General features: G+C 39.9%; 1 protein-coding gene across 10 annotated transcripts in view; it reads right to left on the bottom strand.

Annotated features, from left to right (window-relative positions):
• The window catches only part of MGA (MAX dimerization protein MGA), a 177122-nt gene that overhangs the window by 57292 nt on the left and 91977 nt on the right, over positions 1-27853 (bottom strand). For all 10 annotated transcript variants that reach the window (XM_033190497.1, XM_033190489.1, XM_033190492.1 and 7 more), the window contains 5 exons: positions 12710-13655; positions 10483-10561; positions 10265-10360; positions 1268-1399; positions 922-1026 (listed from right to left, as the gene is read on the bottom strand). In XM_033190497.1, the coding sequence (XP_033046388.1) occupies positions 922-1026; positions 1268-1399; positions 10265-10360; positions 10483-10561; positions 12710-13348 (1051 nt within the window). In that variant the 5' untranslated portion in view covers positions 13349-13655. The remainder of the gene's footprint in view (positions 1-921; positions 1027-1267; positions 1400-10264; positions 10361-10482; positions 10562-12709; positions 13656-27853) is intronic.

Here is a 27853-nt window from a genome sequence, read left to right as displayed (position 1 = left end):
AATGCGCTAGCTTCAGCCTCCCAAAGTGCTGGGAGATTACAGGCATGAGCCACCATGCCCAACCATAAAATTTAGTTTTTAAGAAATAAAATAATTAAGTACAGAGACATGAATTACATTGTTATAAACACAGTGAAAAGATTCAAAGATGAGAAAAACTATTTTGAAAAACTGGCATATTTATCTGGTTAAACTGCAAACGAATGCAGTGGACAAGGAAAAGCACTAAGAATGGGGACCAAGAGGGATACAGTCAAAATGCTTGGATTAGAAGTTTAGTCTGAAGTATAAGACTATAGGAAATCACTATACAACTGTGAAGTATACAGTTCTAAACTAATGCTTGAGAATGTTTTTTGTAACTGCAGAAACAGAAATAACAGAAATGCTGTTTAAAAGGCTGCAGCAATTATTTAAGCCTGACTGAACCTCAGGGCTGTGACTACAGGAAAATGGGTAGCAGACAGAAAACAGCAAGACAAGTATTTTCAGTTCATTTTAAACCATGGAAGGCTGGGCGCAGCAGCTCACGCCTGTAATCCCAGCACTTTGGGAGGCCAAGGCAGATGGATCACCTGAGGTCAGGAGTTCCAGACCAGCCCGGCCAACATGGTAAAGCCCTGTATCTACTAAAAATACAAAAAATTAGCCAGCCATGGTGGCACATGCCTGTAGTCCCAGCTGCTTGGGAGGCTGAGGCAGGAGAATCTCTTGAACCTGGGAGGTGGAAGTTGCCGTGAGCCAAGATCGCACCATTGCACTCCAGCCTGGGCAACAAGAGTAAAACTCAGTCTCAAAAAAAAAAAAAAAAAAAAAATCATGGCGAGAAGGAATGAAGAGAAACAACCAAGACTTACTTTTAACAAAAGGTTTTTGGCTACATGTTTCAGAACATTTACAAAATTTTTAAAAACTAATTACCTTCATTCCTAGATGCAGAAGCACTATGAAATTTTCCCCTCCATCCCTTGATCTTAGTGAAATCATTGGTTTTCCCTGTCCTAGAAACAAAGGGAAATCCGGCATCTATAAAAGAAAAAGTCAAACAGATGACCAAAATTCTAGCAGGCCAGTATTATGGACCTAATTAATTAATAAAACTTTAATTTGTAAGTGTAAATCACTTACCGAAACTATAACAACAGACAAAAGACCTATCTTAGACTAATGTTAAATGTCACCAATAAAGGTAGCTTTTTATTTACATTACAAATTATGTAAACTTCAAGAAAAATAGTGTATGACTTTACCAATGTTACATACTCACCAGGAGAGGCAGGGTTGGTTCCTGTAAGGTTCCAAAAAGGAAAACTAGTAGCTGGAGCCAAAGGTAACTGTACTCCCAAGTATTTAAGATCAATGCTCATTGTTGGATCCACTGAATTCAATTTTAAGCCCACTACAAGAAAAAAGGAAATCATATTTCCATAGATTAATCACAAATCATATTATCTCCCTTCTTTTTTAAAACTTGTGCCTGAGAGATGGTGGGAGGTAAGGTCGAGAGAGAAAGGAGATAGTAAAGAGCAAAAACAATGAAACAAACTGTAGCAGATTCACTTTAAGGTGGCTCCATGATCCATGTCATCTGGTATCACACATTTGTATAATGCCCCTCACTCTGCTGAGTGTGGTAGACAGGGCCTGTAATTTGTTTCTAATCAATAAAATGTGGTAAGGGAGATGGGCCATGCATGATAATGTGCATGTGATAACACAGGTTATCCATCTTGCTGGAGCTGCAATGAAATAAATTTTGCCAATGAGCTGAGGGAAACTGGAAGCAGATCCCTCTCCAACTAAGTCTCTGAGAAACTAGGTCTGGCCAATATTTTGACTGTAGCCTTGTAAGAACCTAAGCAGAGAACCCAACTAAGCTATGCCCAGACTGCTGACACATAGAAACTATGATACAGTAAATATATGGTTTTAAGTTGCTACGTTTGTGATAATCTATTAAGCAAGGTAACTAATTAAAAAATGGCAAAATTCAGATCTTTTGTGCTTTAACTCTTTGTGGTCCAGAGATTGTCTAAGGCCTCTATTATGAACTTACCATAGACTAAGCTGCTGGCCTGATTATGGCTACTGGTTCTCTAGTTCTTATTAATGACATTTATGGTTAATCAAGCCTAAAAACATTATGACTTCCTTATTTATAGGTTAAAAGGCAATCTTTTGGGAAGGTATTCAACTTAAATTTTAATAAACCGAAGCCAAAAGAAGTTCACAGTGAAGCGTTAATTATTGGCCAGGCCTGGTGGCTCACACTTGTAATTCCAGCACTTTGGGAGGCCAAGGCAGACAGATCACTTGAGGTCAGGAGTTTGACACCAGCCTGGCCAACATGGTGAAACCCCATCTCTACTAAAAGTACAAAAACTGGCCAGATGTGGTAGTGTGTGCCTGTAGCTACTCAGGAGGCTGAGGCAAGAGAATCACTTGAACCTGGGAGGCAGAGGTTGCAATGAACCGAGATCATGCCACTGTACTCCAGCCTGCGAGACAGAGTAAGACTCTATCTTTAAAAAAAAAAAAAAAAAAAAAAAAAAAAAAAAAAAGCTAAGTGTTAAGTATCACAGTAAAGCCATTAAAAGTCACAGGTATAAGTTTCCATTAAAAAGATCACATAGTGCTGGTTCTCTAACAGTTAAAGACATTAGGTGGGTTATGAACCCCATGTACTCTATACATAAAATCTATCTGAACAAAAGATGGCAAGCCAGGAACTGTGGCGTGCACCTGTAGTCCCAACTACTTGGAAAGCTGAGGTGAGAAGATCACATCTCTTAAAAAAAAAAAAAAGACAGCTATTTTGTTTTAGTTGGCAATTCCAATTCTCTAACATATCTTTATTGTATTACTTTTTTTTCTTTTCTTTTTGAGACGGAGTCTCGCTCTGTTGCCCAGACTGGAGTGCAATGGTGCCATCTTGGCTCACTGCAACCTCCGCCTCCCAGGTTCAAGTGATTCTCCTGCCTCAGCCTCCCGAGTAGCTGGGATTACAGGCGTATGCCACCGGGCCTGGCTAATTTTTGTATTTTTAGTAGAGATGGGGTTTCACCACATTGGTCAGGCTGGTCTTGAACTCCTGACCTCATGATCTGCACGCCTCAGCCTCCCAAAGTGCTGGGATTACAGGTGTGAGCCACCGCACCCGGCCCGTATTACATATTTATTGTATTTAATCACACAGTATGATTAAAACATCAATCAAATAAAACAACATTCTTTCCCTATGTTCCCAATCAACTATGGGAAATATAGGATAATGAGTCAAAACAATGGTTTTTAATCTTGTCTTTACTACATTTTCTCAACAGTAAAATGAACAACAATCCACCACACTCAGTCGTATGCTTTGAGAATCTACTGTACTTTCTCTGTAAAGCAGATGGTCTCAGAAAGATAAAACACATTTTTCCGGCCTGGTGTGTCCGCTCACACCTGTAATCCCTGTACTTTGGGAGGCCAAAGCAGAAGGACTGCTTGAGCCCAGAAGTTCAAGACTAGTCTGGGCAACAGGGTGAGATCCCACTTCTACAAAATAATTTAAAAATTAGCTGGGTGTAATGGCAGGTGTCTGTGATCCCAGCTACTCAGAAGACTGAGGTGGGAGGACTGCTTGAGACCAGGAGGTTGAGGGTACTGCGAGCCATAATCATGCCACTGCACTCCAGCCTGGGCAAAAAAGCAAAATCCTGTCTTGAAACAAACAAACAAAAAGACCTCAAGAAGCTTTAGTGTTGTTTTCCCAATTGATTTTTAGTAGTTAGCACAGGGTAAACAAGTCCCTAAGAGAGGTAAACAAAAAGAAATCTGAGGCCGGGAATGGTGGCTCACACCTGTAATCCCAGCACTTTGGGAGGTTGAGGTGGGTGGATCACCTGAGGTCATGTAAGAAAATCCTTCCCCAAGTAAGACACCTGAGACCTAGACTCAGTTGATTTCATATGAAATGGGCATAAAGGCCGGGCGCGGTGGCTCAAGCCTGTAATCCCAGCACTTTGGGAGGCCGAGACGGGCGGATCACAAGGTCAGGAGATCGAGACCATCCTGGCTAATACGGTGAAACCCCGTCTCTACTGAAGAATACAAAAAACTAGCCGGGCGACGAGGCGGGCGCCTGTAGTCCCAGCTACTTGGGAGGCGGAGGCAGAAGAATGGCGTGAACCTGGGAGGCGGAGCTTGCAGTGAGCTGAGATCCGGCCACCGCACTCCAGCCTGGGCGACAAAGCCAGACTCCGTCTCAAAAAAAAGAAATGGGCATAAAAACTTTAGCTTGCAGAAAATAATATAGCTGAATAATTCATAGAAAGCATACTGTGAAAACCCTACTATCTTTTTATATTTTTATTCAACCAGAGCCTACTTAGAACCTAAAACCCTGTCTACATATGTCAGTTTAAACTACACTTCTAAACAGTTTTGCTTCATTTCACCACATTAGAAGCTACTTCTTAAAAATTTGTTATAATGTCATTACAAAAAAGACTCATAAAGATAAAGCTGAAAAGAGATAACTTTTAGATTCAAGGAAAGGCAGATTCACCTACGATAAGATATGGCCAAAAATGCCTACTGCTACCTAAACCCACTGAAATACAAAAGTACACTCAAGATGTTTATAGTTCTATAAACACCTATATAAGTAGTAAACATAGAATAGAAAAGCATATATTATAAGGAAAACTCCAGCTAATCACTAATTTATTTTTATTTTTGTTTTTTTTGATACGGAGTCTCGCGCTGTCGCCCAGGCTGGAGCGCAGTAGCGCGATCTCGGATCACTGCAAGCTCCACCTCCTGGGTTCACGCCATTCTCCTGCCTCAGTTACCCCAGCAGCTGGGACTACAGGCACACGCCACCATGCTCGGCTAATTTTTTTTATTTTTAGTAGAGACAGGGTTTCACTGTGTTAGCCAAGATGGTCTAGATCTCCTGACCTTGTAATCCGCCCACCTCTGTCTCCCAAGGTGCTGGGATTACAGTTGTGAGCCACCGCGCCTGGCCACTAAACACTAATTTAATATAATATTCAGAATTTTTTTTTTTTTTTTTTTTTTTTTACTGCAGGCACCATGGCTCACACTTCTAATTCCAGCTACTTGGGAGGATGGGCTGAAGCCAGGAGTTTGAGACAACCCTGGGCAAAACTGGGAGACCCCATCTCTAAAAAAAAAAAAATTTAAGTAAAAATAAAGCATTTTTATTAAATAACTAAAAAAGGAAGAGGGAGAGAGTTATTGAAATATTGTTATTACTCATAAAGGAAATTAACATTAAAATCAGCCAGACATATGGCTCATGCCTATAATCCCAGCACTTCAGGAGGCCAAGGTGGGCAGATCTCCTGAGCTCAAGAGTTCGAGACCAGCCTGGGCAACATGGCAAAACCCCATCTCTACAGAAAAAAAAATACAAAAAAAAAAAATTAGCCAGGTGTGGTGGCATGTGCTTGTAGTCCCGGCTACTTGGGAGGCTGACATGGGATCACTGGGGCTCAGGAGGTCGAGGCTGCAGTGAGCCATGTTCACGCCACTGCACTACAGCCTAGGTTGGGTGACAAAGCGAGACCCTGTCTCAAAAACAAAAAACAAACATCAAAACAAAACATTAAAACTGACAAGAGTCCATACTGATAAGTGAATTTCTTTTTTTTTTTTTTTTTGAGACAGAGTCTCGCTCTGTTGCCCAGGCTGGAGTGCAGTGGCAGAATCTCTACTCACTGCAACCTCCATCTCCCAGTTTCAAGCAATTCTCCTGTCTCAGCCTCCCAAGTAACTGGGATTACAGGCACACGCCACCAAACCCAGCTAATTTTGTATTTTTAGTAGAGATGGAGTTTCACCTAAGTGAATTTTTTAAAAAGAAGACTAGATAAATCTCTGGTGAAAAATAACTCCAAATAACTTATATAGATAGGCTACACTCAAGGAGGTACAATGTAACTTCTTGCACATTAAGTGTGAGCTAAGTATAATGACTTCCTTCCAAAGAGCACAGTATGGAGAGAAACGGAGGGCAGGGAGTTGGGGGTAACTTCACAGTGAATAAACTGACAATATCTCAGCCAGGTGATCAAGGTAACATCAATAGTGATAAATCATGCTTAATGTATGTACTCTTGATATGATAGGATAAGTCTCAACTGAGGGACATCTATAAAAATACCTGACTCTTCAAAACTGTCAAGGTCATTAAACACAAAATCTGAGAAACTGTCACAACCAGGAAGATCCTAAGGAGACATCACTACTGAAAGTACTGTGGTATCCTGAATGGGATCCTAGATGCAAAAAAAAAGGACATTGGGTAAAAACTAAAGAAATCTCAATAAAGTATTAACTTTAAATAATAATATATCCGTACTGGTTCACTAACTGTAACAAATATACCAATCTAATGTTAGATATTAATAGGAGAAATTCTGGATACTGAGAAAATTAGGAATGAGTTTAAAAAAAAAAAAAAAAAACAGGAATTCTCTGCACTGTGTTCTTAATTTTTCTATAAATCTAAAACTCTTCTAAAATATAAAGTTTTAAAAACTGACAATAATTGATTTAGTAGCAATGAAGGAGAAATGCTTTGAACACACTTTTAAAATGCAAAGACAGATGATAATTTCAGATAAGCTAACAGACTTAAAAAGCAGACCAATGCAGATATAGTAAATTTAGTATAGCAAACAAAAATATAGTACCATGGAAAGAAAAATTAAGAATCTTATTTTATTTTTAAGTAATACTATCAACAATAATAAAAACATTTTCCCAGGCTTAATCAACACTGCTTTCCCAATTTTAAAGCAAACTCAAAAAGATTTTCTAGTTTTTCAAGGGTTTTCAGCTCAAAAGAACTTTAAGTGCTATTTTCTAAATAATGAAATTATAGTTAATAGCAGGGCAAAGAAATATGACATTAAGTTGAAATTTAACAAATTATTTCAAGAATCAAATTTTAGAGATGAACCTTGAATACTTTCATTATCTTCAGAGCCCTGGGATTGGCATCACCCAGTTACTACAAATATTTGGCCAAATTAACTTATTCTTTAGAAACTGTTTAAGTCTAGCTTTTTCTTTTTTTTTTTTAGACAATGTCTCCCTGTGTCACCCAGGCTGGAGTGCGGTGGCAGGATCTCAGCTCACTACAACCTCCACCTCCTGGATTCAAGCTATTCTCCTGCCTCAGCCTCCCAGAGTAGCTGGGATTGCAGGTGCTCACCACCACACCGGCTAATTTTTTGTATTTTTCGTAGAGACAGGGTGGCCAGGCTAGTCTCGAACTCCTGACCTCAAGTGATCCACCTGCCTTAGCCTCTCAAAGTGTTGGGATTACAGGCATGAGCCACCGAGCCTGGCCCAAGTATGGCTTTTTAAAGGAAGCCAAGGTTGGGGAGAAAAATATGCCAAAATAAAATAGAGGAATAAAAAAAATCCAAAACAGGACTCCACCTCACACATTGAAAATTAAGTACCCAGAGAGATTACAGATTTAATTATTTTTAAAAAAAGAAAACTATGTCAGCATGTAGTTGAATAAATTTTAACAACCTTAGGATTAAATACAAACTTGCACCAAATGCAGAATCTATAAAGAAGGTGAAAAATAACAGCTCACAGATAAGTTTCGTTTGGCTGTGTTTTTAAAGTTTTGAATTAGGTGCCCAAACAACTATTAGCGGCCACCACTTCAGAGACATCACATAGCCACTCCAGCTTCTACTGAACTATAGAAGGACCTGAGAATTTTGGGCCCATTTTTCCATATGACAAGAATCCACTGATGCAGCTGTCCCTTTAGAAGAAGTGCCTGTACTCTACCCCACCAGAGTCCAACTCTACCCCCCAGATTCAGGCTAATTTCACTATATATGGTACCTAGTCAGTTTCCATAAACATTGGCCTTTGAACACCCCATTCCATTAAGGAAAAGATTACAAATTTGACTAAGTTGTCTATAAAAGAAAGAAAAACAGTCAAAGCTTTGCCAACCAGCAAATACTAGGCAAATAAACCAGAGCAAAAGGACCAGCTGCAAGCACTGAATATATTTAACTCTAGAACTAAGATTTTTTAAATGTGGGGATTAAGTTAAAAGAACACAATATAAATGTCATAAGATTTTTATATTATCAAGAAAATAACAAAAAAAAGGAAGTGGGAAAGGGAGAAGATAGGTTAAGTTAAAGATAGGAAGAAATGAAGGAAGGGGAGAAAAAAAGATAGGGAGAAATAAGAGAATATTATTTAAATAAAATAGTAGAAGTCAGGCTGGGCGCGGTGGCCCAAGCCTGTAATCCCAGCACTTTGGGAGGCCGAGACGGGCGGATCACGAGGTCAGGAGATCAAGACCATCCTGGCTAACACAGTGAAACTCCGTCTCTACTAAAAATACAAAAAAAAAAACTAGCCGGGTGAGGTGGCGTGCGCCTGTAGTCCCAGCTGCTCGGGAGGCTGAGGCAGGAGAATGGCGTAAACCCGGGAGGCGGAGCTTGCAGTGAGCTGAGATCCGGCCACTGCACTCCAGACTCCGCCTCAAAAAAAAAAAAAAGAAGTCAAAGCTGACAATAAACAGCAGCAAACGTTATCTGCAAGATTGCTATGATGTGACTGTCCATTATAATCCACAGTAATCAGCCCATATTAATTGACTGAGACTGGGATCTGCACACTTTAAGATTGCACTGTCACACAAGCTGCCTTCTGTTAAAGCAAAAATTCTTCAAGTATTACCATTTGATTTAGAAACTGAATGACCAACATATAAATCTTTTGTTTGATAACTTGTAATGTTTAGACTCTCAGGTAAATGAACTACTAATTAGTGTAAATAGTCTAGACACCCTTCCGAAAATTGTTAAGAGTCAAAAACTCAAAAAACTACTCCAAGATGTGTATCTAAAATCAAAGATATTTGTAAGAAACTAAAAATTGGGGCACGGCCTAAAATTTTTCATTACATCCCAAAACAGGAAAATCAGTAGTGATCATGACGTTAATAACCATAGTAGATTTTTTTTAAAGATTAAGCAATATAATCAAGGCCAAGATAATGCATTACAATAAAATAAAGATAATAATGAAAACTGCAGCCATAAAAAAGAATGAGTTCATGTCCTTTGCAGGGACATGGATGAAGCTGGACGCCATCATTCTCAGCAAACTAACATAGGAACAGAAAACCAAACACTGCATGTTCTCACTCATAAGTGGGAGATGAACAATGAGAACACATGGATGCAAGCAGGGGAACATCACACACCAGAGCCTATCAGGGGGTGGGAGGCAAGGGGAGGGAGAGCATTAGGACAAACACCTAATGCATGTGGGGCTTAAAACCTAGATAACAGGTTGATAGGTGCAGTAAACCACCATAGCACATGTATAACTATGTAACCTGCACATTCTGCACATGTATCCCAGAACTTAAATTAAAAAAAAAAAAAAAAGATAATGAAATTTTAAATTAACTTCCCACTGGTACATCGAATATATAAAATAGATGTTTGCAGCCAACATGAGAGAGAAAAGTATTCTTCAATTTATACACCTAAATATATTACTAAAGGACAAGGAAGACCCTTCCTCCAAAATTATAAAAACAAACATGTAATTGGGAGACTGAGGCGGGTGGATCACAAGGTCAAGAGATGGAGACCATCCTGGCTAACATGGTGAAACACTGTCTCTACTAAAAACACAAAAAAATTAGCCAGGCATGGTGGCGGGCGTAAACACAAAAAAATTAGCCAGGCATGGTGGCGGGCGTCTGTGGTCCCAGCTACTCGGGAGGCTGAGGCAGGAAAATGGTGTGAACCCAGGAGGCGGACGGAGCTTGAAGTGAGCTGAGATAGCACCACTGCACTCCAGCTGCCTGGGCAACAGAGTGAGACTCCGTCTCAAATAAACAAACACATAAACAAAAGTAACCAAACTAAGATGAGAAATGCAGGGGGAGAATACCAGGTTGTAAGAATGAACAAAGAAAATATCACTTGCTTCACCATGACACATTTTTTTCTTACGTAAGGTAATAGGATAAAAAAGACCTAGACATGGTTTTTAAACTAAAGGGAAGAATTATGGAGACAGAGAAGAGAAAAATATGCAAACTGAAAGAGGTGCTGAAAAAAATGAAATCAAGGATAGAAAGAAAGAGGAAAAAAACAGAAAAAGAAGAGAAGGAGAGAGGAAAAAGAGGAGAAACAGGGAAGAAAGAAAAAAGAAAACCAAAAAAAAGTTGCCAGTCTATTACCTTCTTGAAGACCAGGATGTATCACCTGTTTGTGCCGCAAAGACTTCAAATCTTCTATCAACTCCTTTTCCAACTGGGAAATTCTTGCTCTGTAACCTACTCCCAAAATAAATAGTAATAAAATAAGCTACTGTACACCACAGACAAATGAATGTTGCATGTTTCATTACTGGAGCCCAAACCACAAATACAACTCATTTTATACTATTTTATAATACCTGAGTCATTTGTGGTTGATGCCTGAAGACTAGAAGATTCTTCTGTTGTCCCATCAACTGCATGAATGTCTAGAGCTTCCTATACATCAAAAAAAAAAAAAAAAAAAAGGTAGTTCATATTGCTTCTGAAAAATTAAATGTAAAACTGGATTAAAAAAATTAAAGACCAGAAGGAAAATATGTTCATGCCTACAGTTACACTAAAATTGGAAGAACAGGAACAATTTTTTCACACTTTTTGATATTTTCTAAGTGTTCTACATTAATATTACTTTAATAATCACAAGGGGGAAAGGGGAAAGTAAAAAAACGTGAATATGATGTCATACTGAGCTAACTGACCTCAAAGAATATGCCAATTTGCATGTTCATTTCTCATTGCCTATATTCAGATAGCTTACTCAGCTAACAAGGGAGGAAAAGAACAGCTAGAAGGGATTAAATATCTAACATCTGTGTAGTCAATTACACAGAAAGACCGCCTGGCAGGGTGGCTCACACCTACAATCACAGCACTTTGGGAGGCCGAGGCGGGTGGATCACAAGCTCAGGACATTGAGACCATCCTGTCCACATGGTGAAACCCTGCCTCTACTAAAATAAAAAAATTAGCTGGGTGTGGTGACGCGCACCTGTAGTCCCAGCTACTTGGGAGGCTGAGGCAGGGGAACTGCTTGAACCCGGGAGAGAGGCTGCAGTGAGCTGAGATTGTGCCACTGCACTCCAGCCTGGCAACGGAGCAAGACTCCGTATCAAAAAAAAAAAAAAAGAGGCCAGGCACGGTGGTTCACACCCGCAATCCCAGCGCTTTGGGAGACCGAGGCAAAAGGATCACGAGGCAGGAGATCGAGACCATCCTGGCTAACACAGTGAAACCCTGTCTCTACTAAAAATACAAAAAAAAATTAGCCGGGCGTGGTAGTGAGCACCTGCAGTCCCAGCTACTCACGAGGATGAGGCAGGAGAATGGCGTGAACACAGGAGGGGGAGCTTGCACTGAGCCGAGATTGCACTACTGCACTCCAGCCTGAGCAACAGACCGAGACTCCATCTCAAAAAAAAAAAAGAAGAAAAAAAGAAAGACTAGGCTTCTATAAAAATTTCAAAGAAAAATAATCTGGTTGAAGAGTCAGAGTGGAATAGAGAGACTGTCAATGTGTAAGACAGCAGAGTTAAGATGACTATTAATATTTGGTTCTCCAATGGTACTTTACTACTACTATTGAAAACCGGGGACGGGAGCAGTGGCTCATGCATGTAATCCCAGCACTTTGGGGAGGCTGAAGCAGGCAGATTGTTGGAGGTCAGAAGTTCGAAACCAGCTGGCCAACATGGCAAAACCCCGTCTCTACCAAAATTACAAAAACTAGCTGGGTGTGGTGGCACACGCCTGTAATCCCAGCTACTCGTGAGGCTGGGGCACGAGAATGGCTTGAACCCGGGAAACAGAGATTGCAGTGAGCTGAGATCCCACCACTGAACTCCAGCCTGGGCAACAGAGCGAGAACTCTGTCTCAAAAAAAAAAAAAAAAAAAAAAGAACAGAAAACCAGGAGGTAAAAGAAATGGAGTGTCGCCAAAGAGTTAGTAAATATTTCATGTATTTTTAGGCCTTTCCAAAATCCATAATGATGATAATTCCAGTAAGACTCGAAGATTTTTTTTAAACACAGCTATGCAAAAATCACGAGCTGAAATCTAAGACATAATTTTTAAAGTCTATTCAAATGAAATATCTTAAGTTATTCGTATTAACTAAACCAAACATTTTGGAGACACTTCCCTCCCAACTCCACCCGCCCATACACCCTCACAAATAGATGTCACAAAACTAGATTCTTTTTTTTTTTTGAGGCGGAGTCTCGCTCTGTCTCCCGGACTGGAGTGCAGTGGCCGGATCTCAGCTCACTGCAAGCTCCGCCTCCCGGGTTTACGCCATTCTCCTGCCTCAGCCTCCCGAGTAGCTGGGACTACAGGCGCCCGCCACCTCGCCCGGCTAGTTTTTGTATTTTTAGTAGAGACGGGGTTTCACCGTGTTAGCCAGGATGGTCTCCATCTCCTGACCTTATGATCCACCCGTCTCGGCCTCCCAAAGTGCTGGGATTACAGGCTTGAGCCACCGCGCCCGGCCACAAAACTAGATTCTAAATCGAGTTAGTTACAAGCCAGTATACAATTCAAGTATAACTAATAAGCCTTTAAAAGAATCCTGAAAATTACAATCTTACCTTTGATTCAAAGGAAACAAAGAGAACACCATCCACATCTTCCAGATCAGGCTTCACATCTGGAAAAGTACTCCCAGGGCCTACAGGTGTATTCTTTGTAGAAATTAAAGACTTTCCTGTGTTTTTAGGTGGTCGTCCTGCCTTACAGAGTTTCAATTTTCGTGGCCTTCCTCTTTTTCCAGGGACATTTGGAGAGGCATTCTGATTAGCATTCACTACCTTTGGGGGTGTTGCAATCTTAAGCATAGTTGTTCTCTTTCTGCCCAAGTCCTCTTTTCCTGAAAGTAAGTCTCCAACTGAACCCTTTGAACTGTCAAGTATTCTTTCTGTGTTAATGCTATCAGATATATCAGGATATTTCCACTGAGAGTCTTTCAGTAAGGGATATTTTTGCACTACTCGGAGATCTGATGGTTTTCTAAGACCATTTTCTGATTCCTTGCCTAAGCAGAAGGCAGTCTCATTGGAATTTTCAATGTATGTAGGCAAATATTCCAATTCTGCCAACATAGAAGATTTATCCTTTCGAGATGTGGAAAGCATGTTATCAGGGAGTTCAGAAATCTTCACTGTGCTTCTAGTGATAGCACAGGGCTCCAGATAGACTACTGGCATCTTTCCAGTGTCTAATTTGAACATTTTAGCTTTAGCAACACCTGATGGGCTGCTTGGAAGCCATTTAGAAGATAGATGGTCAGCTTCTGGGTTGTCAACTTTATTGTGCCTCTTTAGCTGTTTCTCTAGTATAGGATCATCATCACTGTTTGAGTATACATCTGTCTCTTCATCTGTCTCTTCCTGTTTCACAGTCACCCCTTCTGGGCACTCACCAAGTTCGTAGTCGTAATCATCTAGAGGTTCCTCTTTAATAACAACATTGAAGCTTCCATTCTGGTCTAATGGTGAGGCTACATGGGAGTCATCTTCAAAATTGCTGGCAATAAGACTGGAGAGAGAGGGGAGAAAGGGATTTTAAAAGTACAAAATGATCCATAAACAAGACTCAAAGAGAAAAAAAAAAAAGATGTTAGGAATCCAAGTAATACATCAGATTTCCTGAGTCATTCCTCAAAAACACTAAAAAACTCTAGAAATCCACATGATGATTAACAACCCTGTAAAGCAAACACACATCCATCAAAACTAAGAACTGCAACAAACAGGAAAGGGCCATCAAACTGCCAGCTGATATTTTCCGACATGTTTGAGATTAAATTCACATAACATAAAACATAATATTTCAGCTATTTTAGAATATACAATTCACTGGTTTTTAGTATAGTCTTGATGTTGCCAGATGATTTTTCAACTTTAAAACTGAAAAACTCACTTTCAATATAAATATTTCACCACTAATTCTTCCAAAATAAAAGATAGAGTAGTTGAAGGCAAATACATATGACCTAGATATATTATGTATTAATTCACCAAAAAGCAACATAAACATCTAGTTTCCCCCCCTCCCAATCAGCCATTAAAAGCCTAAGAACTATACCAATGTATCTTGAGAAATAAAAGAAATGGTAGAAATAAAAATTTGGGTTAAGATTCCACATAACAGGTGTAATGGCTCACGCCTGTAATCCCAACACTTTGGGAAGCCGAGGCAGGCGGATCACAAGGTCAAGAGATTGAGACCATTCTGGCCAACATGGTGAAACCCCGTCTCTACCAAAACTATAAAAACCAGCTGGGCGTGGCAGCACATGCCAGTAGTCCCAGCTACTTGGGAGGCTGAGGCAGAATAATCGCTTGAACCCGGGAGGCGGAGGTTGCAGTGAGCCGAGATCACGCCACTGCACTCCAGCCTGGCGACAGAGCGAGACCTGTCTCAAAAAAATTAAAAAAAAAGATTCCACATAAAGTAATATGACCGGAATTAGAATTCTCAGCTTCAGAAATTTCAAAACTGCACCTCTCATTTCCCCCCACCAAAATATCCACACAAGTCAACATGTTAGCAGTACAGGAAAGCAGGATGAAAACTGCTTTGAGAAAAACTATACACACCCACTACATATATTCACTAACAAATAATATGTAACAAGGGACTGTGGGCATTTTTTTTTTAAATAGTTCAAAGCCTATGACTGAAAATAGCATTTATAGCCAGGCATGGTGGCACATGCCTGTAGTAGCAGCTATTCAGAAGACTGAGGTGCCAGGACTGCTTGTGCCCAGGAGTTCAAGGCTGCAGTGAGCTACAATCACACCCTGAACTAAAGCACGGGCAACAGAGCAGGACGCCTCCTCTAAAATAAATTAATTAAAATTTTAAAATTTTAAAAATAAGAAGACAGCATTGACGCAACTAAAATATTTTCCTCTGATCAGTCACTTTTTTTTTCCCTGAGATGGAGTCTTGCTCTGTCGCCCAGACTCGAGTCCAGTGGCATGATCTCAACTCACTGCAACCTTCACCTCCAAGGTTCAAACAATTCTCCTGCCTCGGCCTCCTGAGTAGCTGGGATTATAGGCATGCACCACCACGCCTGGCTAATTTTTGTATTTTTAGTAGAGACAGGGTTTTACCATGTTGGCCAGGGTAGTCTCAAACTCCTAACCTCATGATCTGCCCACCTCGGCCTCCCAAAGTGCTGGGATTACAGGCGTGAGCCACCACACCCAGCCTAGTCACTTTTTTAAAAGTTAGGTAGGTGGGTTTCCATTAGTAATGTGAAATAGCTCAGAGCAGACTGACCCTCCTCCACTTAGAACTAGAAAAGTTACACTAAACAGTTTTTTCCCCCCAGAATATTTCTTAAAATCTATTTGAAGACATCAAAAAGCCAGCAAGGCAGTGATTTGAGGGGCAAAATCACAAGAAAAGGCAATAAAATTAAATACCCCCAATCAAGATATTTTCACATCCATTACTTTTATTACCTAATTTATCTCCCTAAAATACTGAACTATATTTACATTACTTGCCTGTTCAAAAGCATTTCAAAGGCTTCTGAAACTAAAGAAAAAAGAATAAATATCTGGGATGTTTTTCAAAGCCCAATATAATTTATCCTCAGCCATTTCAGCCTCATCTTAAACAATAACCTGTATTATACTCCATAGGATCCAATTACATGGAAAATATTACATTAGTGTCTCTGTCCAATAAAATACATTTTCAACAACAATCCATCATTAATGAATGAAGCACTATTTTTTTCACTACTTGCTAACCCAATTAAAGTCACTGTCTTTGTAAAACTTTATAAAACTTAAAACAAGCACTAGCAACTACTACATGAATGTGTAGTTACTTGTTCCTTGCACAATTTCTACTTAAGATTTTAACCTTACTTCAAAATCCTCCAATAGAAGCCCGGTGTGGTGGCTCACGTCTGTAATTCTAACCCTTTGGGAGGCAGAGGCAGGCAGATTGCCTGAGCTCAGGAGTTTGAGACCACTCTGGCAGCAACCATGGTGGAACCCATCACTACTAAAACAATAGGCTGGGTGCAGTGACTCACGCCTATAATCCTAGCACTTTGGGAGGCTGATGCGGGCGGATTAACAGAGGTCAGGTGTTCAAGACCAGCCTGACCAACATGGTAAAACCCCGTCTCTACTAAAAATACAAAAAATTAGCCAGGTGCAGTGGCGCACACCTGTAATCCCAGCTACTCAGCCGGGTACAGGGGCGTACACCTGTAATCCCAGCTACTCGGGAGGCTGAGGCAGGAAAATCGCTTGAATCTAGGAGGCAAAGGGGTTGCAGTGAGCTGAGATCACACCACTGCACTCCAGCCTGGGCAACAGAGCGAGACTTGGTCTCCAAAAAAAAAAAGGCAGGCTTTGTGGTGCACACCTCTAGTCCCAACTACTTGGGAGGCTAAGGCAGGAAAATTGCTTGAACTTGGGAGGCAGAGGTTGCGCCACTGCACTTCAGCCTGGGCAACAGAGTGAGACTCCGTCTCAAACTAAAAAAAAAAAGGAAAGAAAAGAAAAAGAAAATCCTCCAATGGAAAATTTCCACCTCCAGTTAGAATGTGGAAGATCACAAAAGATCATCACTTTTGCCGTAAACAATGAGAAAACACTAAGTAAATTATTTTTAATACAACATACTGAAAACCTCTGGACATAAATAAGTCTAAATCAAGTGAATTACAGAAGGGGACCAGCCTTCCCTAGGTGACGGGAGATAGCTACCGCTTTCAACCCTAAGCAGCATTTGCACTGCGTGAACATACAGTAAGGAGAGAAAAAAGCGACTATAGGCAAAGGATCTGCAAAACCACGGAAAAACCAACTTTTAATGCCCGAGCATGGGCAGAATCTCGAGGACCCCAAATAGAAAACTAGTTCTCACTGCTGTCCAATTACCACCCACTCCAGAGGACTTCTGCAGAATAAACAGCGTGCTGCAGAAGGGCTGGCCTGGAAATAAGAGAACATGTGGTCTACCAATGCTTAGGTCCTAAGGTCCTGCCAGGGACAGAAGACCAATCACTCCTCCCTTGACACAGCTGAAACATGAGGTGAGCTGAAATTTACTGAAATAGGAAGCCACTTGAAATCACCTCGACTGAAGGACAGAGAAACAAACAAACAAAAACAAACCGTGTCAGAGATCTCTGGGACAACATGAAATGATCTAACATACTAGTAACTGCCCTTCCAAAAAGACAAGAGAAACAAAGTGAAGAAATACTTGAAAAGAAAATGAACAAAAATCTTCCAAAAGCAAAAGATTTTATCCCACAGATCCAGGCTCAGTAAGCAACAATGGGGGACAAACAGAAGGAAAAAAAAAAAAGTCATTATCTAGGCACATCAAGGTCAGGCTGCTGAAAATGAAAGACAAAGAGAAAAATCCTGAAAGCAGCAGAAGGAAAAACAGACATTACACTGGAGGAACAACAAAGAGAACAACAGACTGACTAGTGACTCACTGGAAAGTCAGAAGACAATATACTTTACCTCCCATCACGAAGTGTTGAAAGAAAAACTCCCAACCTAATGTTCTATATCTATCAAAAGAAGCCTTTAAACTTGAAGACACTTTCGGACAGCTCAGATCATTTAGACTGCATAAAAATACTCCTCAGCTCAGAAATAAGATAAAGATATCGGTTCTTGCCACTTCTACTTACTTGTACTAGAGATTCTATCAGGATGATTAGGCAAGAAAAAGAAATAAAAGGCATCCACCAGATTGAAGAGGAAAAAGCAAAACTATCTCTATTCACAGGTAACATGATCTTGTATATGGAAAATACTAAAGAATCCACTAAAGAACTATTAGAACTAATAAATCAGTTTACAAAGATTCCAGGATCCAAGACACACACACACACACACACACAAATAGTTTTTCTACAAACTAGCAATGAATATCAAAAGTGAAATGAGAAAATAATTCCATTTTACAATGGCATCAACAAGAATAAAATAGGAATAAATTTAACAAAAGAAGTTCAAGACTTATACATGGAAAGCTATAATATACTGTTGAAACAAATTAAAGACCAAAATAAATAGAAAAATATCCCACGTTTATGGGAAAAAAATTTCATATTGGTAAAACAGCAATAATCCCTAAAGTGATCTACAAATTCAATGCAATATCTACCAAAACCCTATCTGTGACTTTTTTTTTTTTTTAAAGCGACAAACTGACCCTAAAATTCACATGAAAATGCAAGGGATCCACCAAAAAAACCAAAGCAGTCTTGAAAATTAGAAACAAAGTTCTCAGAGGACTCACACTTCCAGGCTTCAGCTTATTACAAAGCTACAGTAATTAAGACAGTGTATCTATTGGTTTGGTTGGGTTTTGAGACAAGGTCCTACTCTGTCGCCCAGGCTAGAGTGCAATGGCGCTGTCATACCTCACTGCAACCTCAAATTCCTGGAAACAAGTGATCCTCCCACTTTAGCCTCTGGAGTAGCTGGGACTACAGACACATACCACCACACCACTCAGCTATTATTTTTATTTTTTTGTAGAGACAGGTTCTCTTTAGTAGAGACAGGGTTTCACCATGTTGGCCAGACTGATCTCAAACTCCTGGGCTCAAGCTATAATCCTGCCTTGGCCTCTCAAAGTGCTGAAATTATAAGCATGATCCACTGTGCCCAGTCAACAGTGTGATACTGACATAAGACTAGATATACAAATCAATTAACAGAATTGCAAGTCCAGAAACAAATGCCCACATTTATGTCAACTGATTCAATTGCCAAGGTGCCAAGACAATTCAATAGAGGAAAAAATGGTCTTTTCAACACAAAAAAACTGTGTTCACGCAAAGACTTGTACACAAATGTTCACAGCAACATTATTCATAACAGCCAAAAACTGAAAACCTTACTGTCCAACTGATGAATAAAATGTGGCAATGTCCACACAATAAAATATTATTTGACAATAAAAAGAAACAAAGTACAGATACATGCTACACATGGATGAACCTTAAAAACATCAAATTTAAGTAAAACAAGTTAGGCACGAAAGACCACGTATTAAATGATACCATTTATATAAAATATCCAAAATAGGCAAATCTACAGAGACAGACAAGTGGTTGTGTTGGACTGGGTGGAGCTTGAGAGTAGCTGAGGGAAAATGGGAAGTTACTTTAATGAGTTTTCTTCCTGGGGTGCTGGGAATGTCCTAAAACTGACTGCAGCACTGAAGTAATAGTTGCACAATCCTGTGAATATATTAAAAACCACTGAACTCTACACTTTCAGTTGGTGGGTGAATTTTATGTAGATTTTATTGTATGTGAATTGTATCTCAATTTTTTAAAAGTTTTTAAAAAATAACTCTTAAAGGAAGTTCTTCATACTGTTAGAAAATGAAACAATATGGGCCAGGTGTGGTGACTGAGGCCAAGGTGGATGGATCACTTGAGGCCAGGAGTTCAAGACCAGCCTGGCCAACATGGCAAAACCCTGTCTCTACTAAAAATACAAAAATTAGTCAGGCGTGGTGGTGCACACCTGTAGTCCCAGCTACTCGGGAGACTAAGGTACAAGAATCACCTGAACCTGGTAGGCAGAGGTTGCAGTGAGCTGAGATAGCACCACGGCACTCCAGCCTGGGCGACAGAGTGAGATCCTAACCTCCCCCCCAAAAAAAAAGAAAAGAAAAGAAAAAAAATGAACCAAAATAAACACAGATCCAGAAACAAACGAAAATAAATAAATAAATAAGTAGATATAAAAGACTTTCTCTTATATTATTTAAACAACTACTGACTGACTTTTTTTTTTTTTTTTTTTTTTGAGACGGAGTCTCGCTCTGTCGCCCAAGCTGGAATGCAGTGGCTGGATCTCAGCTCACTGCAAGCTCCGCCTCCCGGGTTCACGCCATTCTCCTGCCTCAGCCTCCCGAGTAGCTGGGACTACAGGCGCCCGCCACCTCGCCCAGCTAGTTTTTTTGTACTTTTTAGTAGAGACGGGGTTTCACCGTGTTAGCCAGGATGGTCTCGATCTCCTGACCTTGTGATCCGCCCGCCTCGGCCTCCCAAAGTGCTGGGATTACAGGCTTGAGCCACCGCGCCCGGCCCTGACTGACTTTTTTTTTAAGGAGAGAGGGAAAGAGGGAGAGGAGAAGGAGAGAGGGAGAGAAGGAGAAAGGGAGAAAGGAAGGGAGGAAAGAGAAGGGAGAAGGGAGGGAAAGAGGTAGGGAGAGGAAGGAGGAGGGAGGGCAAGGGAAGGCAAGAGGTTGAGAGCGAGCCAGAGAGAGGGAGAGGGCACACACCGACTACTGACTGTTTAAAGCAAATAAAGTAACAAGGTTTAGAGGCTTATATCACATAGAAGGTCATCAACTATAACTGCATTAGCAGTTCGTATTCAAATTATATTCAATAAATTAAGGATGCACATTGTAATTCATATAACCACTGCTATATACTGAATTGTGTCCCCCACCAAATTCGTATGTGGAAGCCCAAACAGGGCTTTACAAGAAAATTAGGGTTAAAAGATGTTTTAACGATGGGACTCTAATCCAACAGGATGGTGGGCTCATAAGAAGAGGAAAAGAGACATCCCCCGCTCCCCCCATATGTGGACATAGCAAGAAAGCAGCTATATATGTAAGCCAAGATGAGACATGAGAAACCAAACCCTGCCAGAACTTTGATCTTGGACTTTCTAGCCTCCAGAACTGTGAAAAGAAAAAAAACTTCTCTTGCTTAAGCCAGCCAATCTATGATATTTTGTTACTGCAGCCTGAGTAGACAAATGCAACCACTAAAAAAATTACAAAGAGGTAATTTTTATATAAATGGAATTTGAAAAGCTCAATTCACACAGAAACAGGGAAAGATAAACAGATAAGAGAAGCAGGAAATAGTAAGATGACATGGTTAAAACTCAGCTACATAAGTAATGGCATTAAATGTAAATGAACAGAACAGTCCAATTGTAACGGGATAAAGAAACAAGTCCAACTATAAGCTATTTAAAAGAGTTGCAACATAAATTCAAGGAAGAAGAATTAAAATACAAGGAGGGAAAAAGATAAACTATGCAAAAACGTATCAGAAGGAAACCAATATGGCTCAATAACATCAAACAAAATAGACTTTAAAATAAGGAGTTTTAGGCCAGGCGCGGTAGCTCATGTCTGTAATCTCAGCACTCTGGTAGGCCAAGGCGGGTGAATCACTTGAGGTCAGGAGTTCGACCTGGGCAACACGGTGAAACCCTATCTCTACTAAAATACAAAAAATTAGCTGGGTATGGTAGTGTGTGCCTGTAATCCCAGCTGAGGCAGGAGAATCACTTGAACCCAGGAGGCCGATGTTGCAGTGAGCCGAGATCGCGCCATTGCACTCCAGCCTCAGCAACAGAGCAAGACTCCATCTCAAAACAAAATAAAAATAAAATAAATAAGGAGTTTTATCAGAGATAAAGAGGCACATAATTAAAACTTTATGAGCTCAATTCACCAAGAAAACATTAACAACCCTAAAAGTGTATGTACCTAAATCATATAGCTTCAAAATATTTGAAACAAAAATCTACAGTACCAAAAAGAGAAACAGACAAATCCACAACTATAGTAGGAGATTTTAACCCATCTTTCTCAGTAACTGACATTAAAAAAACCAGGAAGCAGAAGAACTGAATAATACTATCAATCAAACTTACTTGATAAGCCTTTATATAGATCATTATATCCAACAACTGTACAGTACACACATCCTTTTCAAATACACATGAAGTATCAATTAGAAACAGATCACATGCTAGACAATAAAGCAAATCCTTGATAAATTTCCAAAGGTTTTAAGCCATATATTCTTTGACAACAATGGAATCAAACTACAAATCAATAACAAACATCAACTCAACATTTCAAATGTGTAGAATGTGCCTAAAGTAGTGCTCAAGAGTCAAACGTATAGTTTAAAATATATACAAATGAAAAAGTCTTAAATAAATTATCTAAGACAGGAGTTGATAAATTTTTTCTGTAAAGGGCTAAACAGTAAAAATTTTAGGCTTTGCAGTCCATACAGTCTCTGCTCCAACTACTCAACTCTGCCATCTTAGCACAAAAAATGCTACATAAACAAATGAGCATACTGTCTTCCAAAAACCAGGACACTGAAATTTGAACTGTAATTTTCAATCACAAACAACTGTTCTTTTGTTTTTTTCCCCCCAACTACTGTAAAGTGTAAAAATCATTCTTAGCTTACAAGCCAAGTAAAAACCAGTGGTAGACACATATGATCCATGGGTCTTAGTCCACCAAACCCTAATCTAAGGAAAATTAAAGCAAAAACAAGTAAAGGAATTAATGATGAGAGAAAAATTAATGAAATAGAAAAAAACTTAAATGTGAAAACCAAGAACTTGAAGTCATGATGTGAAACCTGCCAACAAGAAAACTCTGTGGCTTCACTGATAAATTCTATCAAATACATAATGAAAAAAAAATAGCAATCTTGCACAAACTCAGCACCTACAGAGAACAGAACACTTTGCAACATGTTTTATGAGGTAACCATGACCCTACTGCTAACACATCAGAAATAAAACTATAAACAAATATCCCACATGAATTTGGTGCAAAAATCCTCAATGAAATATTAGCAAATTGAAACCAGTAACATTAAAAAGGATGATATCATCATCATGGCCAGGTAATGTTTAGCCCAAGAATGTAAGAGTGGTATAACATCATCACCCCTCCCCTCTAAATCAATGTTAATTCACCATATTAACCAAATAAAGGGGAAAAAACATGGTATTTCAATGGATTTAGAAAAATCATTTGATAAAATTCAATACTCATTCTTAACAATACTCAGGAAAATGGGTAATAGTAGGAAAGTATTTCAATGTGATAAAGAGCACTACACAAAAACTACACCCAACATGCCATAAAAATACAGAGTGAGGCCGGGCGCAGTGGCTCAAGCCTGTAATCCCAGCACTTTGGGAGGCCGAGACGGGCGGATCACAAGGTCGGGAGATCGAGACCATCCTGGCTAATACGGTGAAACCCCGTCTCTACTAAAAATACAAAAAAAACTAGCCGGGCGAGGTGGCGGGCGCCTGTAGTCCCAGCTACTCGGGAGGCTGAGGCAGGAGAATGGCGGAAACCCGGGAGGCGGAGCTTGCAGTGAGCTGAGATCTGGCCACTGCACTCCAGTCCGGGCGACAGAGCGAGACTCCGCCTCAAAAAAAAAAAAAAAAAAAAAATACAGAGTGAGTTTCTCTAAGATCAGGAGACATGAATGACCACTCAAATTTTTTTTTAAATTTTAAGACAGCATCTCACTGTGTTGCCCATGCAGTGGCACAACCATGGCTCACTGCAACCTCAACCTCCCAGGCTCAACTCAAGCTATCTTCCCATCTCAGCCTCTCAAGTAGCTGGGCCTAGAGGTGTGTGCCACCATGCCCAGCTAATTTTTCAAGTTTATAGAGATGGGGGTGGGCTGGGTGGCTGTCACTATGTGGCCAGGGCTGCTCTCAAGCTCCTGGGCTCAAGTGATCCTCCTGCCTTGGCCTACCAAAGCGCTGGAATTAAAATCGTAAGCCACTGCACCCTGCCTCAAAATTTATTTTCAACACAGTACTGGGAATCCAAGCAATACAATAAAGCAAGAGAGAGAACAGTCATAAAGATTGGAAAGAAGATGTAAAACTAATTTTGTTCACAGGTAACAATGTATATGTAGAAAATTTCTAAAGGAATCTATAAAGCAGTAAAAATCAGCTGAATTTCTATATACTATCAAACTGAATTTTTTTTTTTTTTCCAGACAAGAGTCTTGCTCTGTCACCCAGGCTGGAGTGCAGTGGCACAATCTCGGTTCACTGCAAGCTCCGCCTCCCACGTTCATGCCATTCTCCTGCCTCAGCCTCCTGAGTAGCTGGGACTACAGGCGCCCACCACAACGCCCGGCTAATTTCTCCTTATAATCTTAATACAGACGGGGTTTCACTGTGTTAGCCAGGATGGTCTTGAACTCCTGACCTCATGATCCACCCGCCTCGGCCTACCAAAGTGCTAGGAATACAGGCGTGAGCTACCGTGCCCGGCGAAAATTGGAAATTATTTTAAATGCCAATTACAAGGATCAGTTTTTAAAGCACCTAGGAATAAGTTTAATTAAAGACTGAAAAGAATGGATTATGGTTCAGATAAACTAAATAAGATGTAAATAAACAGAGATATACACCATGTTTATCAGAAGATTCAATGATGTCAAGATATCAAGTCTTTTCAAATGGATCTATTATTCAAGGCAATTCCAGTGGTTTCTTTTCACAGAAACCGACAAGCTGACTCAAAATTTATGTGGAAATACAAAGAACCTAGAATAATTCTACCAAAATAATGGGAGGTTCAAAGGCTTACATTACCAGATTCTAAGACTTACTATAAACCTATTATCAGTAAGACAGCATGGTATTGCCCAAAATAATAGAAAACATGGACAAATAAATCACTGGAACAGAATTTAGTATAAAATAAACCTACCTGTACACATATAGTCACCTGATTTTCCTAAGCAACAATGCAATTTAATGGAGAAAATATTTTCAATAAGTGATGCTAGAGCACCTAGCCATCTGCATGGAAAAAGATGAACCTTGACCCTTCACAGCATGTACAAAAATTATTAACAATTCAAGATAAAGCACAGACTTAAATGTGAAAACCAAAACTTCCCCCTTTCACGTATTTCACTTAACTGAGGAAAACAGCTATCTCTTTATCAATTTTTTTTACAACTTTACTGTATAAGTTATATAATATAAAAGCCACCCGCATTTTAAGTGTTAACTCAATTTTTAATAAATGTATGGCTATTAGCCATTACCAAAATCCAGTTTCTCTTTATCTGTTTTTTAAAGGTTAAGCAAGCAAAAACTACAGAAAAGCCACAAGTCAATCGATTTCCAGAATTAAGCCCACTCTTTTTCCTTTCCCAATTATCTCAGTTCTTATGTATATCACATATAAATGACATTCTATATCAAGTAATTTAAGATTAACGCTTAAATAATTTGCTATTGTTCTCTCGGTATCTTCGCATTTCAAGACATAACTCTCATAATGTAGAAAAAAATTTTTTTATCTTCTTTTCATTTAGCACACAACACGCAGTTTGTTTGCAGTAGCTGGGAAACCCCGTGAGGCTAGATCTTGGCTGCTACTGCAATAACTGCTTTCCCATCTTCCAGAGAAATTGAACTTGCTAAGTTATAAACACTCTAAGGATTTCTTCTATTTTCCAACAAAAACTTTATACATAATACATGAAACCTTGCCTTGGGGAGAGAATTTTACAAACAGTTAAGTTTCATTCTTCTAAAAAGTCTATTCTATCCAAATAAATTAGGCAAACGAATACCTAGGCAAAATCAATGAAGTATAAACATCAATTAGAAGGATTTTTTTTGTTGGCATTATGTAATCAATGCAACAAATAACACTACATATTAAGGTGTGACAATACCAGCCACTCTAAGACACATTAAGAAAGTTTCAAATACTCCTGATAAACTCATTCACTTAACATATGCTGAATGCCCAGTAATGCCAGACATTCTGTTAGGCACAGAGATTAACAAAGTAAATAAAGCACTATGTCTACATTCAAGAAATTCACAAGCCAGTGCGGGAGACAGACAAGTAGACAATATGATGTAATTTAACAGATGCTATGATTAAACATACATATAGGCAATAAGGGTGCACATAAGAACCACCAATTTTTTTTTTTTTTTTTTTGAGACGGAGTCTCACTCTGTTGCCCAGGCTAGAGTGCAGTGGCCGGATCTGGGCTCACTGCAAGCTCCGCCTCCCGGGTTTACGCCATTCTCCTGCCTCAGCCTCCCCAGTAGCTGGGACTACAGGCGCCCGCCACCTCGCCCGGCTAGTTTTTTTTGTATTTTTTAGTAGAGATGGGGTTTCACCGGATTAGCCAGGATGGTCTCGATCTCCTGACCTCGTGATCCGCCCGTCTCGGCCTCCCAAAGTGCTGGGATTACAGGCTTGAGCCACCGCGCCTGGCCAAGAACCACCAATATTATAGCACCTTCCATAAAACTGGTGCTTAGCATGCCCTGTGTAACTAACCTGCACATTCTGCACATGTATCCAGGAACTTAAAATAAAATAAAAATAATTTTTTTAAAAAAAAGGAAAGGGAAAAAAAAAAACAAAACTGGTGTTTGGGCTGTGCACGGTGGGTTACGCCTGTAATCCCAGCAGTTTGGGAGGGCAAGAAGGGCGGACTGCTTGAGCTCAGGAGTTCGAGACCAGCCTGGGCAACATGGCGAAACCCTGTCTCCACAAAAAATACAAAAAATAATTAGTCAAGTGTTCACGCCTGTAGTCCCAACTACCTACCTATGGGGCTGACGTAGGATGATCACTTGACCCCAGGAGGTCAAGGTTGCAGTGAGCCAAGATGGTGCCACTACACTCCAGCCTGGGTGACAAAGTGAGACACTATCTCCAAAACAAAAACAAAAAAAACAAGTGCTTTAATTAAGAGAAATGTAGAGTACAGAAGAAAATAAAAGAGCTCTTGGCAGGCCAAGGCAGGAGGATTGCTTGAGCCCAGGAGGCCGAGACCAAACTGGGAAACACAGTGAGATCTTGTTTCTACAAAAAATAAAAATAAAAAATTAGCCAGGGTGGTGGTGCACACTTGTAATCAGTCCCAACTACTCAAGAGGCTGAGGTGAGAGGATCACTTGAGGAAACCAGGAGACCGAGGTTGCAGTGAGCCATGGATTGTGTCGCAGCACTCCAGCCTGGGTGACAAAGCAAAACCCTGTCTCAATTAAAAAAAATAAAGCACAGTACAATGATGAGAACTACCGCACCAAGGTTTATAACTGTGAAACTTCATAATATGAGGAATCAACAAAAGGTTCTGAAAGCAGAAGGGGGAAAGGTTACATTCAAATCACCAGAGCAAAACATGGCATCAAACTTCTCAACAGGAAACTGGGAGGCAACAACATATTTTCAAAGAATTCGTTACAGAAACAATTTTATAAAATGTGAGAAGCAGAATAAAGCCAATTACCAACATATAAGAAGAAATTGAGGGGTGAAGAGAGGTGAAGCTGGGAACTATTTTCATCATAAATAATTTTACTTAAATATCTTAAAACTCTTATCACAGATACTTTCTAAAGAAACTACTGAAAAATGAACTTCACAAATGAACAAAAACAACACAAACCAGTAAAGACAGCTTAAGATATGGTACACAAAAGAACCTACAGGACCAGGTGCAATGGCTCACACTTGTAATCCCAGCACTCTGGGAGGCTGAGGCAGGAGGATCACTCGAGGTCAGGAGCTCAAGACCAGCCTGGCCAAAATGGTGAAACCCCATCTCTACTAAAAACACAAAAATTAGCATGGCATGCAGGCATGAGCCTGTAGTCACAACTACTTGGGAGGCTGAGGCAGGAGAATCCCTTGAACCCAGGCGGCAGAGGTTGCAGTGAGCCGAGATCACGCCACTGCACTCCAGCCTGGGTGACAGAGCGAGATTCCATCTTAAATAAATAAATAAATAAATATACATATATATATATATATATGTAAACAAACAAACAGACAAATAAAAAGAACCTGTATGAAAACAGCAAATGTAAAGTTAGCAGGACGACAACAAAGGAAAATCCCAA

Source organism: Trachypithecus francoisi, unplaced genomic scaffold (assembly GCF_009764315.1).
Source record: "Trachypithecus francoisi isolate TF-2019V2 unplaced genomic scaffold, Tfra_2.0 Lachesis_group3, whole genome shotgun sequence".
Lineage (NCBI taxonomy): Eukaryota > Metazoa > Chordata > Mammalia > Primates > Cercopithecidae > Trachypithecus > Trachypithecus francoisi.
The sequence above is the reverse complement of the archived record's forward strand: the minus strand, read 5'-3'. Positions and strand labels throughout refer to the sequence as shown.